At 39.3% G+C, this 20012-nt stretch overlaps 2 protein-coding genes across 2 annotated transcripts in view; both read left to right on the top strand.

Annotated features, from left to right (window-relative positions):
* Positions 1-20012, top strand: part of cdk2ap2 (cyclin dependent kinase 2 associated protein 2) — a 48354-nt gene that overhangs the window by 9172 nt on the left and 19170 nt on the right. The gene's annotated exons all lie outside the window — the stretch shown is intronic.
* On the top strand, positions 14614-15585 carry LOC147327842 (general transcription factor II-I repeat domain-containing protein 2-like). Its single transcript, XM_086297411.1, has one exon. The coding sequence runs from the start codon at positions 14614-14616 to the stop codon at positions 15583-15585; it is 972 nt and encodes a 323-aa protein (XP_086153537.1).

The raw sequence follows: 20012 nt of genomic DNA, 5'->3' as shown, positions 1-20012 counted from the left end.
TTGACTTTGACCTAATACTTCATCCATTCATTCGTTCATTCATTCGTTGTGTGAATCTCTAATATAAGTGAATAGCAGGGTCAGGGTTTTTCTGTTATCCTTGTATACAGATCCACTGCAGTTTGATGCGCTGCTCACTCAGAGATAAGATTATACATGTTCAGTCATTACGCTGACACCAGGAGCATAATGGCTGTCATTACGCTTTTTCTTATTTTAGGGGATAAAACCCCCTATAACTACAGATAACAGCAACCAATATGTAAATTATTCAAATGCATTTGATTAATAAGGGTTGTATTATTCCTTTTAAGTTCTGGAAATTAAATACGTTTTGTGGTTAAAGTTTGCTAAGTGTTATCAGTTGCTATGAATTTGTATAAATAGCTTAAACTAATATTGTCTAATCATAAACGATTGGTGTTGTATATAATACAGCTTTAAAAAACTTGAAGGATTTAGCTTTGTGATTATTTTTGTTTTTTCAAAGCCGGTGGCGTAACTGGACATTTTACTTTCTGACTCAGTCTTACTCAAGGAAGCATGAAGCCTGAGTCATCAGTAAAAAGTATAGTATAATTGTGAGGTTCTGCTCCTGTGGAACTAGCTCCCAGTTTAGATTTGGAGACACATGCTGTCTCTACTTTTAAGATCAAACAAAACTTTCCTTTTTGATTAAACCTCAGGTGACTCTGAACCATCCCTTAAGCTTTGCAGGCTCAGAGTGCAGGATGCACAGAGGTTCTCCTCCACTATGTAACTCTCAGTGCTGTCATCTCCTCAACCAGTTACAAGCAGATACCTCCCCTGCCCATATCCTGGTTCTGTCAGAGATTTCTTCCTGTTAAAAAGGAGTTCTTTCTATCCGTTGTTGCCAGTCACTTGCTCACAGGGGATTATCCGGTTGTTTGATCAGTTATGAATCTGCATTTGTGTTTGTAATAAATAATCTATTCCATATTTATTGATAGTAATTTAGTATTTATTCAGTAAAGTTAATTGTTGTTGTTATTACAGTGATTCATTTTTATTTATTTATACAAATACAATTAAACATTTTAAAATATATTCTTTTTAAGTCAAGTTAAACCTTACCTTTGATCTTTGTATTCATTTATTTATTTTTAATATTGATTCCATCTATTAATTTTGCGCACTCAGCCAATAGGCATCAGTATAAATAACAAAAATATCTTAAGAAGTTTCTTATGCTTCCACAAAGTGTCACAAAAATATCACCAAATTTTAATTTGCTCTTATATTTATCAGTGAAAACTACAGAAAAAATTCCATTCATCAATTTGTAGCACAATGCGAGTAAGAATGCAAACATACTTTTGGATCTGAGACGGGCTCAAACCTAATGGAGGTCATTAAACATGTAAATCAACAAAAAGTACAATTACATCACAGACCACAAAATATAAGGAGCCACCAACACACTGTAGAAAAGTTTGATTCTCTTCGTCCTCTCAAAAACATAAACAAAAACAAAACCCAGATGCACCAGGCCGTCCACTTGTTTAAATGACAAAAGTAACACTTTAAAAAAAAATTACACTGAGCACACTAGATCTAAAGATGAGACCTGTTGCCATCCTTGTGTAATTTGGCATACTTGAACCTTTTTCCATCTCTGGTCTTCACAGCCACCCTTCCATTTAGGCCAATTCTGATGAGGCATCAGTGAACAGATCAGCTGAAGGGCCAGATGAATCTCTCAGGTTCGGTGTTAGCTCTGTTGTATTTTTACCTGTTTCTTAAAGACATGTAGTGTTCTTTTCTTCCATTTCCTTGAACTTCCTCAATTCTGTTCATTGTGAGATGGACAGAATCAACTATCTGAGGCATGCTGAGATATGTTAGCATTAGGTTAATTTTCAGTTTGGTGAGCTACTTGGGAATTACTTAAATACGATTATACCTTTTAAACTGTGTTACCGTTGACATTTTTCATAGATTCAACCAAAAACAAGGAAACAAATGTGTTTTCATGACAGGATGTTACTAACAAAATGCCAAAGATACAATTTAAAAATGGGTCTTCACTAAGTTGTCTGAGTGTAGACAAAACGCTGGTTCATCCCTTGAATTAGCTGCCTTTGAATTACTCATTGACTTATGAGTGACCTAAAATAAACATTTCACTGAAAATGAGTGAAAAGTCACCCAATGTCAAAAGAAAAACAAAAGAAAGCCAAGAGAACTATTAGTTAACAAAGCAGTCTGTGCCCTGATGCACTGGATTATAACATTAGTGAGAGGTGCTGGTTACTCCCATATCATCAGTGGTTTGGTATCTGATAGTCTGGTGTTATATTTTGCACCGCAGTGAGAAAAGGTAATTAAAACTGACAATGGATCAGCTGTCCCACTAGCGAGTAGATTCACAGTACACTTCCATTTTTTTAACCAACCAGAATAGGTCAAGGTCGGCTGTGCAGCAGGCAGGAATTGGACCTAAAACGTCAGACTTGGGAAACAAGAGGTAAACTTAGAAGCAGCTTTATTGCTTAGCCTTTACCAAAGCACAAAATAATAACAGCTCAACTAATTCTCATTCACACAATGAAGAGGGAACCAACCATGAGGGAGAACAAAAAGAGCAGATTGAGACTAAGACAATATGTCCACATAGGATGATGAGGAAAATACTAAAGGTGAGCAGATCCATCCAGATATTGACAGTATTAATACCAATGCTGGAAATGGTATCAGAGTGAGAGTATCTTGATAGGATTGATCCTTTGTTTCTGTCTTCTAAGTTCAGCAGCATGTAGCCCACTGAATGTCTTCAATTAGTTGTTTTTAGGAAATAAATAGATACACCTCAGACATGCACTCTGAAAAATATCTGAACCTTTTTGTGTTGACTATCATATCTATTTTATTTATATCCCATAGGACATTTAAACAACAGAAGTTGACCCAGAGTGCTTTAGAAACAGGCACATATACATTTCATGTTTAAAAAAACAAACAAACAAACAAACAAACAAACAAACAAAAAAACAGTTTCAAATACATGAAAAGCTGAATGGTGTGTTTTGTTGTGCTAACTAATTATTGTGGAAATTAAAAATCACAGTGACTTAGTGGTTGTTAAAATTTAGAATTCAATACAAATTCATGATGCTTCATCTCATAAATAATTACACACTGCTCTTTGATACATAAGCTGCTTATTAAAAGTTAAATGTATCAGTTTTGGTATTGGCAATACTAGCCATTTATTTTATTTTGGCATTGGATTAATACCAAAATTTAAAGTATCGCACACCACCACTAAATATAAAGCACAAGAGACAAGAGGCCACCAGATGAAAACAACTACCAGTGAGACCAAGCCTCAGACATACTAACTTGACACAGACTCAAAACACAGAGGCAAGACTGAACGAACAGAATGGGAATACATCAAAAACCATCAAGGAGCTAGAGGCACAGATACAGGTAATTGTTGTGAGTGAAGTTGCCCCCCCACCCTCTACAAATCAAACAAATTTGATGTCAAATGTTTGTGCAACATATATGGATATATGGACGTGTAGCCTAAGATCTATATTATTAAATGGTAAATATGTGACGGTCAGTATTCGGGTTGTTACTCTAAAAAAAAAGAAAAAAGAAAAAAAAAAGTAATTTAATAGTTACGCGGTAGGTTACTCAATTACTTTCTGGACAAAGTAATTTGTTACATTACTTTCTTGTTACTCAACAAAGTGACCTGAGACACATTGTCACATAATCATCAGGTAACAATAAAAACGTGAGGCTGCAGGAAGTCCTGGACTCAGATAAATGCAGGAAAACCAAATGGGCTGTTTCAACACATAATTATTACTATGTACAGGTAAACATTCAAACATGTAAAAATCAAAACATTTAAGCATTAAATATAAATGAAATATGGATTTACTTTAAAGTTGTGTTAGCAGTGTAATACAGCCATTTCTCTACTGGGCACAGTTCGCACTTTACCATCACGCTCTTGTCCTTTCTGCAATAAAAATAAAAGTAATCTGCACATCTCCACTCCAGCATTTTCCTCTTCCACCACACAAACTGAAATCAGTAAATGACTGTAGCACAACTGCACAGGAAGCAAAAAAACTTTTGTGTGAAATTTTAAAAAAAATTCTGTCCAGCTTGCAGATAACTTTCGAACCTTTGTCACACAAATTACAACATATCTAGCCGTAACGTGATTACTGAACTAACAGTAATGCATTACATTATAGCATTACAGTAACACTAATGACAATGAGAGTGCATCAGAGACCATGTGAAAGAGTAATGTAAAAGTAATGTAACGAGCAGTGTAACAAATTTTATTCTCCTGCAAGTATTTTAGTAACAAAATGCATTACTTTTAAAAATGGTAATAATTAATGTATGGTAAATGGCCTGTACCCAGTCATCCACCCATTCACACACTGGTGGAGGCAGCTACAGTTGTAGGCACAGCTGCCCTGGGGCAGACTGACAGAAGCGAGGCTGCCATATCGCGCCATCGGCCCTTCTGGCCAACACCAGTAGGCGGTAGGTGAAGCGTCTTGCCCAAGGACACAACGACCGAGACTGTCCGAGCCGGGGCTCGAACCGACAACCTTCTGATTACAAGGCGAACTCCCAACTCTTGAGCCACGATCGCCCCATGTATACTGCATTTCTTATTTTAAATAAACAACACTAATTCTGATCACTTGGTAAGCAAAACAATTTTATTTCCATTTGTTTGCCATGCAATCCTGTGGTTTGAACAGAGGGAATTCCAGGTATTCTTTGTGCTTGATAGCCAAAAACACACAAATGACATCGTTAAGTGATGACATTTGACTAGTGTAGTCTGCCATTGTTGCTGTTACCCATGGCACTATGGACTTACCAGGAAAGTGAAGACATACACACGTAATGATGTGGTTTAGTGTTTCCAAACCGATTCTTAGGTTTTTACAAGCCCAGTACATGATTCTAGAAAAAGAGTAAGAGCTTGTAATCCATCAAAGGTCACTTTAAACCACGGTGTCAGCAGAGAGTCATTTGCAGAACATGAATGTTGGAAGAGTTGCGTATTAATGGAAGGACGATGGGACAGAAGCACACTCTGCACTCAGCATGAGTCATCCTTCATCTGACCTGTGGTACATTTGGTCGTTATGAAAATGCCACGACTGAGATTTTCATCTGTGCAATGATGGAAAAAACTAATGGGTCAAAAATTATTCTGGAAGACTTTACGTAGCATACTAAAGTCTTCCAACTAATTTTCTGCATTTTATTCTTTTGGCATTTTACCCTGCACCACAGCGCCTACTCTTACTGCCTTTTGCCACCTGCGACTCCACTTAACTGGTGCAGTGAAGAGTCCACATTTCCTCAATTATGTCCCATCTGTTAAACCAGCAAACAGTGGTGTATTTTGAATTATGAAATTCACTTGAACAATGCCTACATGTGTTAGCATTTGGCTTGTTTCTGAAGCCATGTTTTGTATTTTTTAGGTCTCTACCTACCAATATGCCACTTTATGACTACTAATTACCTGCACAACATTTAAATGCAGCTGAATTCAGATTTGCACACTCTGGTAGTTTTCAGTGCTGATTTTCTATTTTGTGTTTTTTGTGAGATTACAGGTCACTGCCTATTTTGACTAGCATTCATTAGTAGACTGCTGATAAAAGCAGGGTTTCACGATCAAACCATTGAAAGGCAAGATAAACTAAAATATAGGCACTGGCTATAATTACAGGAATGATTGAAGATCAGCAATAACAAAAGTTTCTATTGTTATATAACTGATATAAAGTATTCCAAAACATTTTCAGTGGCTATTTAAATACACTGAAGCCATGCACGGAATAGGTTATATGCAGCTTTTACCAGTGTGTCATCAGGCAGGCTGCAAATTCAACATTTCTAATAAAATGGTTCATATTCACTTACTATCGGTGTTACTCTTTCGACATGTGTTACAAATTGAACTGTCAGTTTTAGCTTTTTTGTACTGCAAATTCTTAGCTGAGATAAGATATATTTATTGCAAAAGTTTTTGTGTTAAAGCTGAAAAAACAAACAAACAAACAAACAAAATGCCTTACATAAGTAAGATGAACTGAAACTCAATGGCCACTTTGGTAAATACACGTGTTTAGCTGCTCGTTATCAGAAATCTCTAATCAGCCAATCACATTGCATCAACCCAGTGTGTTTATGGATGTAGAGATGGTCGAGAAGACCTGCTGTAGTTCAAACTGAACAGAAAAGGGAAGAAAGGTGATTTAATCGACTGTGAATGTGCTGTAGGTGTTGGTGCTGGGTATTTTAGAGTCTTTCAGAAATTGCTAACCTACTGGGATTTTCTACTAGACCTTCTTCCGGTCTTGCAGAGAATGGTCTGAAAAGAGAAAATATCCAGTGAGCTGTAGCTCCCTCGGTCAAAATCTCTTGCTGATTCTAGACGTCAGAGGAGAATGGCCACACTGCTTTGATCTGATGGCAACATTAACTCAAATAACCACTTTTTAAAGCCAAGCTATGCAGAAAAAGATCACTCACTGCAGAACTCACAAGAGACGCTACTGTTGGAAATCAATGCAGCTTCATGCTACAGTTCATACAGCCTCACCAAAATTGGACAATAGAAAACTGGAAAAATGTTTCCTCGTCTGATGAGTCTCGAGTTTTGCTGTCATTTGGATGGCAGGTTCAGAATTTGGTATAAACAACATGAAAACTTGGATCCAACCTGAGCTTTTCCATATTTTCTTCTCCTCATTGGCCTACTGATAATCTAGAATGAAATTTAAAATCTTTCTCCTCACATGCAATGTCTTGACGATTTACAGATTTTATTGTATTAGTAACCCCAAACAGAGCACTTCGCTCTCAGACTGCTGGCTTACCTGTGGTTTAGGGCTGTTCGATATAACGATATATATCGGATGACGATATAAAAACGTCTATCGTTTCATTTTATGCTATCGCTTGTTTCATGGTGTCACAAAATAAACTGTTTACAGCATTTTTTCATCCTTTTGATGGTCACTGTAATGGCTATATTAATTTCTTCTTTCTCTCTTTCTCTTATATGTAATATAACCACACTACAGACGGACAAGCGCCTGTTTTTATGCGTTGTCGTTAGCAACAACAACGGTAACACAATCGCGTGTCCGCTTGTTTATGTTTCACATAAACCTTTCACAATAAAGCTCAAGATCCCGTTGAGACTTTTCAAAATAAACTGAATCACGTGAAAGAGCAGATTATTTACGGCTGAGAATTAAAAAAAGAGCCGCCAGGTGCTAAAAAAAAAAAACACCTTAGACTCAAACGTTAGAACAAGCTTTTCCCCGCAGCACGCCGTGTAATAAATACTCACAAAGAAAACGGCGGCCGTTACAACTTATGTCTAAAATGTATTGTTTCATGCATCGGTTAAAACACTCGACTCCAGATACATGACGCACAGCTGGAAACACTTCCCGCAAGACGAGCTGCCTGAGATTCACATAATTTACAAAAAATGTTACATTTTTGTGATTTATATCGTTATCGGGATGATAGAATTCTTATATCGGGATATGAGATTTAGATTTTGTTCATATCGCACAGCCCTACTGTGGTTCCTAAAAATCCTAAAATTGAATTTAGTTGAATTCCTTGATGTAGTCACCTGCTGGTGGTGTAATAGTGTAGGGGATATTTGTATTGGCTCACTTGGACCACTTAGCATCAATTGATAAAAGGAATTCAACATTTTTCATATCACAAGCTTTGTGTGCAAGAGAAATGGCAACCAGCAGAGAGAGTGTCAGGAATAAGTAAAAGTGACCTTGAAAATTGTTTTTCTCTACATTAACATTCTGCAGGGATCAGAAGCATTTCTGAAAGTAGTATTCCAGTTTACCTTGTTGTTGACATAGACAGTGCTTCTGTACTCATGTCAAACTTGTCAGTCAAATTCATTTGACTCTTCTGGGATCCAGCAGGATATTCATGTATTACAACTATCAGTTCAACGCATCCACGTTCATGCTGACTACTCCTAGCTGCAGTTTCAATTTTCTCAACTGAAAAGCTGAAGAAACTCGAACTTCCCTTTATAAATGTTAATTTTTGGTCTTTTTGTTCACTTTCTCTCAGAGTACAGTGACATTTTTCTTTGTCCTTTTACGGCCCACTATTGATGATTGGTACTAGAGCACTCAGCCTCACGACAGCTATCTCAAACACAAATCACGGTTAAATAAAAGAATTGTGCTGTAGGCGTCTTTTTCCCTGAACTTGTATATTGTTGCTCTAGCTGTTGTGCAATTGCTGGCTGATAATATGCAGCTTAGAAATTATTTCTTTCTTCACATATATATCAAATACTCCTCTCACCCCTGCAGGCAGTCTATCCTTCAAGTTTCACTGCTACCAGAGGCCTGGTACCAGTCAAAAGTTTGGACACACCTTCTCATTTAATAGTTTTTCTTTATTTTTACTACTTTCTGCATTGTAGATACATACTGACATCAAATATATGAAGTAAGATATTTGGAATTAGGCAGCAAAGAAAACATGATAAATAACTCTAAATATGTTTAATATTTTAGATTCCTCAAAGTATCCACCCTTTGCTTTGTTGACAGCACTACAAACCCTTGGCCGTCTCTCAGTGAGCTTCATGATGTAGTCACCTGAAATAGTTTTCACGGGTGAGAATTGGCAGAGTTCATTGGTGGAATTTTCTGCCTTCTCAATGGGGTCGAGACCATCAGTTGTGTTGTGTAGAAGTCAGGTTGGTACACAGCTGACAGCCCTTAGCCTATCAGCTAAGTAAAGAGATATGACAGTGCATCATTATTTTAAGAATTGAAGGTCAGTCAGTCTGGAAAATTGCTAAAACGTTGTCCCCAAGTACAGTTGTAAAAACCATTAAGTGCTATGATGAAACTGGCCCACATAAGGACCGCCCCAGGAAAGGAAGACCAAGAGTCACATCTGCTGCTGAGGATAAATTCATCCGAGTCACAAGTTAACAGCACCTTAGATTAGAGGTCAAATAAATGCCTCACAGATTTCCAGTAGGAGACACATCAACTGTTCAGAGGACTGTGTGAATCAGGCCTTTATGGTCAAATAGCTGCTAAGAAACCACTACTAAGGAAAAGCAACAAGCAGAAGAGGTTAGTTTGGGCCAAAAAACACAAGGAATGGACATTAGACCAGTGGGAATCTGTGCTTTGGTCTGATGAGTCCAAATTTGAGATCTTTTTATTTATTTGACCTCTGGATACAGACACAAAATGCAGTTCTTCATGGGTCATGAGACACGCATGTGTTTCCAAACAGCGAGTGAGGAGCACAAATGTATTTTCCGCTGTGTTGCCAACAGCAAAGTGCTGAAAGCTGCAGGTCTTTGAGTGGTCCGGAAGGAGACTGGTTCAAATGTGAGTCATCCCCATAGATGCCCGCATTTCAAAGGGCAGCTTTGGAGCAGGAACAAGGATGTTTACACCCTGGTATAAAATAAAAAATTCTGTCTTTACTCTTGTGTGACAAATACACAAAGCATGATATTTTTTAATTCAAATGTTTAAGCTGTAATAAGGTTTATTTGTCATTGTTAGGGGCACAGCTGTTTTGATTTTAAGGTGGACGAAGACATAGGTGTCTGACATGTCTGTTTGCTGTGTGTCAGGTTACCTAATTTCGATCACGAAACTGTTCCGCTTTGGTGAGGGTCAGTGTCTGCATTATGGGCGCAGGGCATCCAGGCCCATTCAAAAATTGTCACCATGACCCCTCAGATGAATTCTCCTGTCAGACTTTAACAACTATGAGAAAAATTAAGTCATGTAGTTTGGTAATGAAAAAGTCATTGCTCCCTTCAATGCATTCTCCTTGGATCTCACAAATCTCCGCCCTTGTGTTACTGTCCAGTGCCTCAAGACTCCTCACATCACCAGTCCGCATATTATTCCCTGTTGCCAGTTTGCAAATAAATCTTTTAAGCCAGCCTTATTATGACAAGGTTATAATGTGGGTGTATTTTGGAGCATTTTAACATTATTATCTAACAAGTGGAGTGATATAGCTTTCTTAGTGGTAAAGCTAGGTATCTAAGATGATTACATACCAGCTTTACTGAGTTGAATTCTACTATATGTATATCTACTATGCTTGTTAAACTGTAATCAGTGGCGTCAGCGTTGGTCCATATTGAGACTGTGTGAACTCCTGGGATCTGTAGATTCATTATCATTCTGTTCCAGGTGAATGTTCCTGGATAAATGTACCCATCAGGTCAAGTAAAAAATTTTCTGTCATAATGTGAATGAATAACTGTGTGGTTATAGCAACGCATCAACGCTGTGAAAAAGAACTACTCTTTTATTGAATAAACCTTGTACATTTTAGTTAGTGATTTTTTTTCTTTTCTATTTGGACCCATTTTTAAGGGTTATTTCTATGTAAAAGGTTTTTTTTAGTGTGAACATGCTTTCAGCCTGGAAAAGACAACAGCAAAAACCAAGAAAATTATGTACTAATCTATTTGTGTCTCTGCTGCATTCACATGGCCTCTGGTCAGTCTTCGCAGGATCTTTCGAACATATTTAGGTAGAAAAGAAAGTGCTAGTGTCAGATCCTATTTGGGCCGGGTGAGGGTCAGTGTCCGCATTATGGGCCCAGGGCATCCAGGCCCATTCAAAAATGTCACCGTCAGCTGAACTCTCCTGCCAGGCTTTAACAACCATAAAAAAAAAAATTAAGTCATACAGTTTGGTAATGAATCCTACTCGGGCCAGCAGCTGTGGTGACAACATCTCAAAATCATGCACTTTTACATGATAAAAGTATCATATCATAATATCAGTGGTACATCATCTTCTTCCCTGGATGGTTTGCAGTGAAGTCCATGTTGGCAGTCTGGTTTCTTTGTACTGTTATAATTGGGATCTTCATTGGATCATGGTGTATGGTGGTTTCACAGGCTTTTTATTTTTTTGCTCTAAGCATGTCACCCTACCACTACACTCACTGGACACTTTATTTGGTGTACCTGTTCATCTATTTGTTAACACTAATATCTAATGAGCCAATCACATTGCAGCAAGTCCATGCATTTAGGCATGTAGAAACAGCAATGACAACCATCTGAAGTTCAAACTGAGCAACAAAAGGAGGGGAAAACATTTAAGTGACTTTGAATGTGGCATGTTTTGCTCATGTTAGATGGGCTGGTCTGCGTGTCCCAGAAACTACTGATCTACTGTGTCTGTGTCAAATGGTGGAGAGTCCCAGATATAAACCTAGTGGGAGAAACCCCCCACAGAGGGACAAAAGGACCCCCTGATGATCCTCTAATCGCCTGAGCCATTGAGGTTGCCGTTCTCTTCAATGTGCACAGTGCAGTCCAGGAAAGGCAAACAGTTGTCCTTTGTGTCTTCCCTGGTGAACTTGATGTTTTTTCCACAGCGTTAATGTGCGCAGTGAAGGATTCCACTTCTTGTGTCTTGATTTTGACCCAGGTGTCGTCTACATATCTGTACCAGTGGCTGGGTACTCTTCCTTTGAAAGAGCCAAGAGCCTTCCTTTCCACTTCCTCCATGTAAAGGTTGGCTACAATAGGTGACACGGGGGAGCCCTCAACATCGAAGTTTACCGGAAGCCCACACACACGGACCAGTACCTCCTCTTTGACTCCCATCACCCTCTGGAACACAAATGTTCCCTCTAAGCCTGAAGGAAAAAAGAAGGAACACACACATGTAAAGGAAGCACTCAAAACGTGCGGCTATCCTAAATGGGCGTTCTTAAAGTCAGCAAAGAGGCACAGAAAAGAAGACCAGACACCAGCGAGGGAGGATAAGAAAGACAGACGCAACAACATTGTCATCCCCTATGTAGCCGGTGTATCAGAGTTTTCTCCCAGCATGACATCCCGGTGCATTTCAGACCCAGCAACACGCTCAGACAAAAACTGGTTCACCCGAAAGACAAAACACCAAAACACAAACTTAACAATGTGGTGTTTGCTGTACAGTGCAGCGAGGAATGCCCAGACCTCTACATTGGAGAGACCAAACAGCCACTTCACAAGCGCATGGCACAACACAGAAGAGCCACCTCCACAGGACAAGACTCAGCAGTCCATCTGCATCTTAAGGATAAAGGTCACTCTTTCGAGGATGCCAATGTTCACATTTTGGACAGAGAGGACAGATGGTTTGAAAGAGGAGTGAAAGAAGCCATCTATGTCCACTGTGAGCGACCATCTTTGAACAGAGGCGGGGGTTTACGACACCAACTCTCTGCCATCTATAATCCAGTTTTGAGATCCCTTCCCAGACGCCTTAACGCCCACTCACATCCTGGGCCATCTGATCTCAGGAATTCGCATGATAAGGTGGGGCCAGGTTTCACAATGAACTCACCCGAAACTCTGGCTGATTGGAACCCACACCCAGTTTCACACCTTGGCTCAGGCGATTAGAGGATCATCAGGGGGTCCTTTTGTCCCTCTGTGGGGGGTTACTCCCACTAGGTTTATATCTGGGACTCTCCACCATTTGACCTTAGAACTGAAGAAGCTTCTCGGATGAGAGGTGAAACGTCTTCAAGTAACTTAAAGTCCAGACGCTTTTCTTTGAAAGCTCCTTTGACTACTGATCTACTGGGAAATAGCCATATCTGGGGTTTACAGAGAATGGTGTAAAAAAGACAAAATATCTAATGAGCTCCAGTTTTCTGGGTGAAGTTGCCTTGTTGATGCCAGGGATCAAAGGAGACTGCTTCAAGCTGACTGGAACGCAACAGCAAATAACCAATGGACACATCAAACTTTTAAGCAGCTGGAATACAGCAGCAGAAGAGCACACCAGATGCCACTTCTACCATCTCAGAAAAAGAAAATGAGTATGAGGTTAGCATGGGCTCACAAAACTAGATGACAGAAGATTGTAACAATTCAGCAATTGATTGAGTAATGCTACTGACCGTGTCCATTCCTTTATAAGCATCCAGCATGATAACACATGTCACGAAGCTCAAATATCTCAAACTGGTTTCTTGAACATGACAGTGAGTTCACTGTACTCAAGTGGCCAAAATCTGAGGAATGTTTCCAGTACCTTGTTGAATCTGGAGACACTGAAATCTGCAGGCTGATATTTTAAGAACCTTAGGTGCCTATTAAAAGGTTTTTAGAAATTTATTTTTTCACAATATATGACTTCTGTACATAAGTTCAAATAATTCTTCAAATGAAATCAAAAAGATTTTATTTTCCAGTCCAAAATAAGTTAACAGATGAATCGGTTCATGAATTCACGATTGCTCTGGAGTGAGGCTTGCTCTTATCTTTGAGATGATGTTCCCAGCTGCTGATAACCATGATAAAGCTGCTCTCTGTCACAACTTCAGTCATTTGAGAGGTGCATGAGCCTCTTTTCAGGACAAACTCATCTATACGCCTTTGATTAATACTATTAAAACACAAAACTGAATTATAAGAGGCCGTTACTAATCACAAATTTGGTTATATATCAGTTTCTCAGATGGTGTAGATTTCAATGCCAATTAAAATCTTTTAACTGATTATGTATATCATTAATTATTGACATTATCTAACCCACAGATTAACTACCCAACGTAAGGTGGAATAGGTTTCAGAATAAACGCTAATATTAATGTGAGAGAAAAAATAGGAGAAAGTGAAGCTACTTCAGTCTAATGGTTCACTGTTGCATTTCACTCATTAGCTAACAAAACTGAAACAGTGTTTGCTTAGCAAGTATCAACCTGAGAAGTTTTTTTTGTTGTCTGTGAAATGCTTTCACATTTTTTGAAACCTCAGTTTCCATTTTCTTTCATCCTCCTCTGTTACATTTGGCTACATTCTTCTTTGTTAGTATTGAGTGAAGTCTTGGCAGATGATATAGATCAGGGGTCACCAACACTGTGCCCGCGGGCACCAGGTCGCCCGCAAGGACCACATGAGTCGCCCGCGGGCCTGTTCTAAAAATAGCTCACCTTAACAACTTACCAGTAAGCTGCATCTATTTTTATTTTTTCTTGCTATTTTTTTTTAATCACAATTGCATTGGCGTTAATTTGTTAGAGATAATATATAAAAAAAAAAGTTTATTATTAAATATTAGATCATGATCTAATATTTAGTGCTAGCTGGTCTCCACGGAAACAGTTGCCGTGAAGACCAGCAAAGGCAAAGGTGAGGAGATGAGGAAAACATGGCGGAAAAAAGGAAGAAAACATAATTTTCACAGTGAATGGGAGGAAGAGTTCTTTTTTACCTCTGTGAAAGATTCATGCGTGTGTCTCATTTGCGGGGCAACTGTGGCAACGGCAAAGCGGCACAACGTGGAGAGACATTTCCGAACGTGTCACACAAGCTACCATGCTAACTACCCAAAGGGCAGCACACTGTGAGCGGAAAAGGCCCGCGAATTAAAGGCAGGTTTGAGCAAACAGCAGTCTTTTTTCACGAGACCGGTGAAAAACTCTCAAAAAGCAACCGAAGCCTCATTTAGAGCTACACATTTCATGATTAAGAAAAAGAAGGCATTTTTAGACGGGGAGTATTTCAAAGAAGCAATGATGATAATTGCAAAAACTGTGCTTAAAGACGAGAAATATGGAAACGATGTAATCTCCACTCTCTCTGATGTCCAGCTGGGGGCAACTACAATTGTTAGAAGAGTGTCGGCTATGTCCGGGAACTTGGCCGATCAGTTGGATCAGGATCTGGCAAAGTGCAGTTGGTTTAGCATCCAGTGTGACGAGTCCGTCGACAGCAGCAGTACAGCACAGCTGATGGTCTTTATCCGGATGGTATTTGATGGTTTCTCCACAAAAGAAGAACTTCTGACACTACTGCCGCTAAAGACAACAACGAAGGGAGTTGACATCTATAACGCGGTGAAGGAGTTTTTCGCGAAGAAAAAGGTACCGTTGGAAAAGCTGGTATCAGTGACTACCGACGGGGCTCCTGCTATGATCGGCCGACATACGGGATTCATCGCTCACTGTAAAGGTGACACAGAGTTCCCAAACTTCATGCATTACCACTGCATCATTCACCAGCAGGCGTTATGCGCAAAGGTGATCGGCTTTGAGCACGTCATGACTCCCGTCGTGAAGATCATAAACAGCATCCGCTCCAGAGCTAAACAGCACAGAACATTCAAGGTGCTATTGGAGGAGCTGTCAGCTGAATATGGTGACCTGCTACTACATACGGAAATCCGATGGCTCAGCAGGGGACGGATTTTGCTTCGTTTTTTGTCACTTTTGGGTGAAATCAAGGAGTTCATGCAATCCAAAGGGGAAGACACATCTCTGCTGGAGGACACTGAGTGGACACTTGACCTTGCGTTTTTAACAGACATTACTGGGAAACTGAACCATTTGAACTGTGAGCTGCAAGGCAAAGGTAAGACTGTTGCTGACATGATTAGTGCTTTAAATGGATTTAAAGCCCAGATGAACATTTTCTCTGTGCATTTACAGAGAAAAAAGGTGCTGCACTTTCCCTCTGTGCAGATGGTGCTGAAAGACCTGGATTGTTGATTACCTGACAGGAAGACCACAATATGTACGTCTCCCACAGTGTGTGTCTGACAAGGTGATCAGCAACACAGGGGCACCACAGGGGACTGTCCTCTCCCCCTTCCTCTTCACCCTCTACACCACAGACTTCAGCCACTGCACAGAGACCTGCCATCTTCAGAAGTTTTCTGATGACTCTGCGGTGGTTGGATGCATCAGCAGGGATGATGAGACAGAGTACCGGGCTGTGGTCGACTCCTTTGTCACGTGGTGTGAGCAGAATCATCTGCAGCTCAACGTGGCAAAGACCAAGGAACTGATCGTGGACTTCAGGAAGACCAGGAAACACTTGACCCCTGTTTCAATCCAGGGGGTCAGTGTTGACATTGTGGAGGACTATAAATACCTTGGAGTACACATTGACAATAAACTGGACTGGGCTAAAAACACCACAGCACTTTACAGGAAGGGCCAGAGTCGTCTCTATTTTTTGAGGCGACTGAGGTCCTTCAACATCTGCCAGAAAATGCTGAGGATTTTCTATGAGTCTGTGGTGGCCAGTGCGATCCTCTATGCTGTTGCATGCTGGGGGAGCAGGCTGAGGGTCGCAGATGCCAACAGACTTAATAAACTGATCCGTAAGGCCAGCAATGTTGTGGGGATGGAGCTGGACTCCCTCAAGGTGGTGTCGGAGAGGCGGATGCTGTCCAAGATAAAGACAATGTTGGATAACACCTCCCACCCACTCCATGACATGTTGGTCAGTCACAGGAGCTCGTTCAGTGAGAGACTGAGATTACCGAAAAGCACCACTGAACGACACAGGAAATCATTCCTGCCTGTGGCCATCTCCCTGTACAACGCATCCACTTAACACACTGTTTGCTGCTACAACTACACATGTTTCTTTTCCAAATATTTATAAGTGACTTATGTATGTATGTATGTATATATATGTATATATTGTACTATTCTTAGTTAGCGTATTGTCTGTCTTGTCTTAATGTTGGTTTAAAATGGAGCACTGTAACAAAAAAATAATTTCCCCCAGGGATCAATAAAGTATTCTGATTCTGATGATTCTGCATCTGAGACTTTTGACAAAGTTGCAGAAAAGTACACTCAAGTCATAAACCGACTTGGTCAAGAGTTTGAGAACAGGTTTTGTGACCTTGATCAGCTTGAGCCATGTGTCTCATTTGTTTCCAATCCTTTCATGAATGTGGACACAACATGCATTGCTGAGCAACTAAGTTCAATGTTCAGCTTGGATGCTGGACAGGTGGAAATCGAAATTGTAACATTGCAAAATGACGTCCACCTCAAAGCCTATCTGGGTGCACCAAACTTTTGGTGCCTTGTTGACACAGAAAAGTACAGTGGTGTGTGCACAGCAGCTATGAAGGTTGCCAGCCTGTTTGGTTCAACCTATCTTTGTGAATCAGCCTTTTCTGACATGAACTTCATCAAGAACAAACACAGAACACGCCTCTCCGATGCACATCTGCAAGACTCACTCAGAGTTGCAGTGTCAAGTTATACCCCAGATTACAACACACTGGTGAACAGCATGCAATGCCAGGTTTCCCACTAACAGACAAAGAAAGCCATATTAGATGTTCTCAGTGGCAACATTACAGTGTCATGTCAAAGTTGAATTTAATTATTGAAAAACAAATGTGTTTGTTAAGTGTAACATGTGACAATTTGCTTTAAAATGCTGCCAATTTGGTGAAAAGTTCTGTAAAATTTGAAAGTTGATTTTTTGTATGTTACATACATACAAAAATAATGTATGTAACAGTGCATGATTTGTTAAAATTTGTTAGTGGTAAGTGAAAATGTTGTAGAAGTGATCACTTCAAAATGTAAATACTTGCAGAGATATATAGAAATAAAGCGTTGCATATTGATATTTATGTTTCCTACCTTGTTTCCTAATTGCATTCTTTATAATTATGGTGAAAAATAATTAACATAATTAGTGTCCGTACATAGATGAATATCATTAATTATTAATGATAACACATAATTAAGTTAAACTGAGGAAATTTGTTATTTGAGAAGTGTGTGTCAAACTGGTAGCCCTTCACATTAATCGGTACCCAAGAAGTAGCTCTCACTTTCAAAAAGGTTGGTGACCCCTGATATAGATGATACTGCCCCCATGGCTTCCTGTAATGTACTGCAGTTACAAAAACACATTTACTAGTATTAGTATATAACAATAAAATTCAGCGTCAACAAATTTTTGTAGTTGACGTCATCAATTATGCCGACACATTGTTGCAGCCCTAAAGATGAACAACCATATTTGCATATACAGCAATTGATTTTTTTTTTTTCCATTTTGTTCATTATTTTTTGCCTCCTGCCATTTCTCACCTCCTGAAAGCACAAAATAGTGAACCACAGAATTCTGACAAACAACCAGGAATCATCAGTATTCCAAATAAGCAGGACTGAACCAAGCAGTCATGTAATGAAGCTGTTCTATCCTCCTGACTACCAGGAAAAAAAATGTTGTCCAATCAAAAAAATTTTTAAATCCCCCAATGTTTGTAAAGTAATTAGAAGACTGAAATAATTTTTTGGGAAAAAAAAAGTTTACATTTTTTAGATATCACATGTCCACTGCAGAGGACATTGGAAGGCCGAACGTGTAAAAATGAACTTTGATGGCAAACATTTGCTTCAACTCTTCACCAAGGAGAAGTTTGAACTCAAGGAACTGTAGTGGTTTCTTCCCCCAAAACTGCAAGTCACTGCTATACTGAAGCCACGAGTTGGTGATTGCCAGATCAAAAAGTAGAGAACTGCACATACTGTCAATTTCTGAGTGTGAGAGACCATCCTGTAGAAACTCAACATTCAATATGGTCCACGTCACCTATATTGGTAGTGTACTCAGAAATTGCCAGTGGACTTGGCACATGGACAAACCTTTTGTTTTTCTTAAACCATCTTGTGCGTCTGTCCTGAGGTTGATTGCCATAGGCAGAGGACGCCATGACAACTGTCCAACCACTTAATGACAGCAAGTTCAGGTCTGAGTACCATCCCTGATGCTCCTCCTTTCTTCTTCAAGGGCTTATTCCCTATGATCTTCTTCATCAGACAACTCAAGATCTGAGTTTCCCTCATCAAACTGCAATAAATTTCTTTCTGCTTCTAAAAAGGACTCCTTTTCTGGTCATTTAAAAAAACAGAACAAAATGGAAGAAATGACTACAAATGTCCACTACGGAGGACATTTTTTTTAAAACACTTCAATACTATACTAAAATGAAGTTAGAATTAAGCATACTATGTTTTAATGTGTTATTAAGAGACTTATTTAAAATATGCTAACATTTATAGCTAAAAATTCCCCAATAAGAAGTTTTATGCACTTACTTTTCTTCTTCTCATAAAATGTGCTTGCAGCGATGGCTGCCATGTTCCTTAATGAAAAAACTAAAGTTCCCAAAGCTCCACCCCTTCACATTTGGTATCATTGGAAAGCCCTAAATGTCCTCTGTAGATACCAAAAGGAGGTAATTCTGTAGTATGCAGTGCATGGGAGATATTCAGGTTTAGAAAGGTGCTCTACAGAGGACAAATTTGCATTGCTGGTAGTCAGGAGGCTATATGGATATTGCTTTTCTTCAGAATATGTCTACTGCCCATAAACATGTAGTGAAATCAGAAGCATATGTATTTTTTTCATTTTTAGCTTTTTTCTTTTTGTTTTCTTCCACATGAAGAACTAAAGATAATACATGTTGCTGTTGTTGAAACCAGCTGTTATTGTCTAATGATAATTCAGTTTTATTCGCTTTAAAAAAAAGTATTTTTACAAAAAGTTGACAGGTGTGTTTATAGCTACTATTCTGATCAGTGTTGCCAACTTAGCGACTTTGTTGCTATATTTAGCGAGTTTTCAGACCCCCTTGGTGACTTTTTTTTTCTAAAAAAGCGACTAGCGACAAATCTGGCCACTTTTTCTGATGTTATTGGAGACTTATTTATGCTGCTGTGGGCACCTCACCCGTGCCAAAGCCCCCAGCTGCTATCAGGGCAGGAGATGTGCACACCTGTGCGTCCAAACTGCAAATGAATCACGCACGAGCGAAGTCAGTTCTTTTACTCTTATGCTGTTTTGTGGATCACAAGGTTTAAAACTACTTATACACACACACACACACACACACACACACACCCCTATTTCAGGTCACTTTTTCCGGTCCAAGCCGGATAAAGGAGCAAGGTTGGTATTGTGACATGGAAAAAAAAACAATTGCTAAAAGAAATTTTATTTGTAATTCTAAATAAATTCTAAATGCATTTAGGATGTTTGTTACTCACTTTATGTCTCTTCCACGATGTTATTTCTCTCTCCAACAACGTAGGTAACAATGACATTAGCATGACCAATTATGCAAATTAGGCAAGGACGTCGTTTAGCG

The sequence above is a fragment of the Aulonocara sp. 'chitande type north' Nkhata Bay genome, linkage group LG6 (assembly GCF_057382095.1).
Source record: "Aulonocara sp. 'chitande type north' Nkhata Bay isolate Kocher_YH1m ecotype deep benthic linkage group LG6, A_spYH_male_GT1.1, whole genome shotgun sequence".
Classification (NCBI taxonomy): domain Eukaryota; kingdom Metazoa; phylum Chordata; class Actinopteri; order Cichliformes; family Cichlidae; genus Aulonocara; species Aulonocara sp. 'chitande type north' Nkhata Bay.
This window is presented reverse-complemented; position numbering and strand designations above follow the sequence as displayed.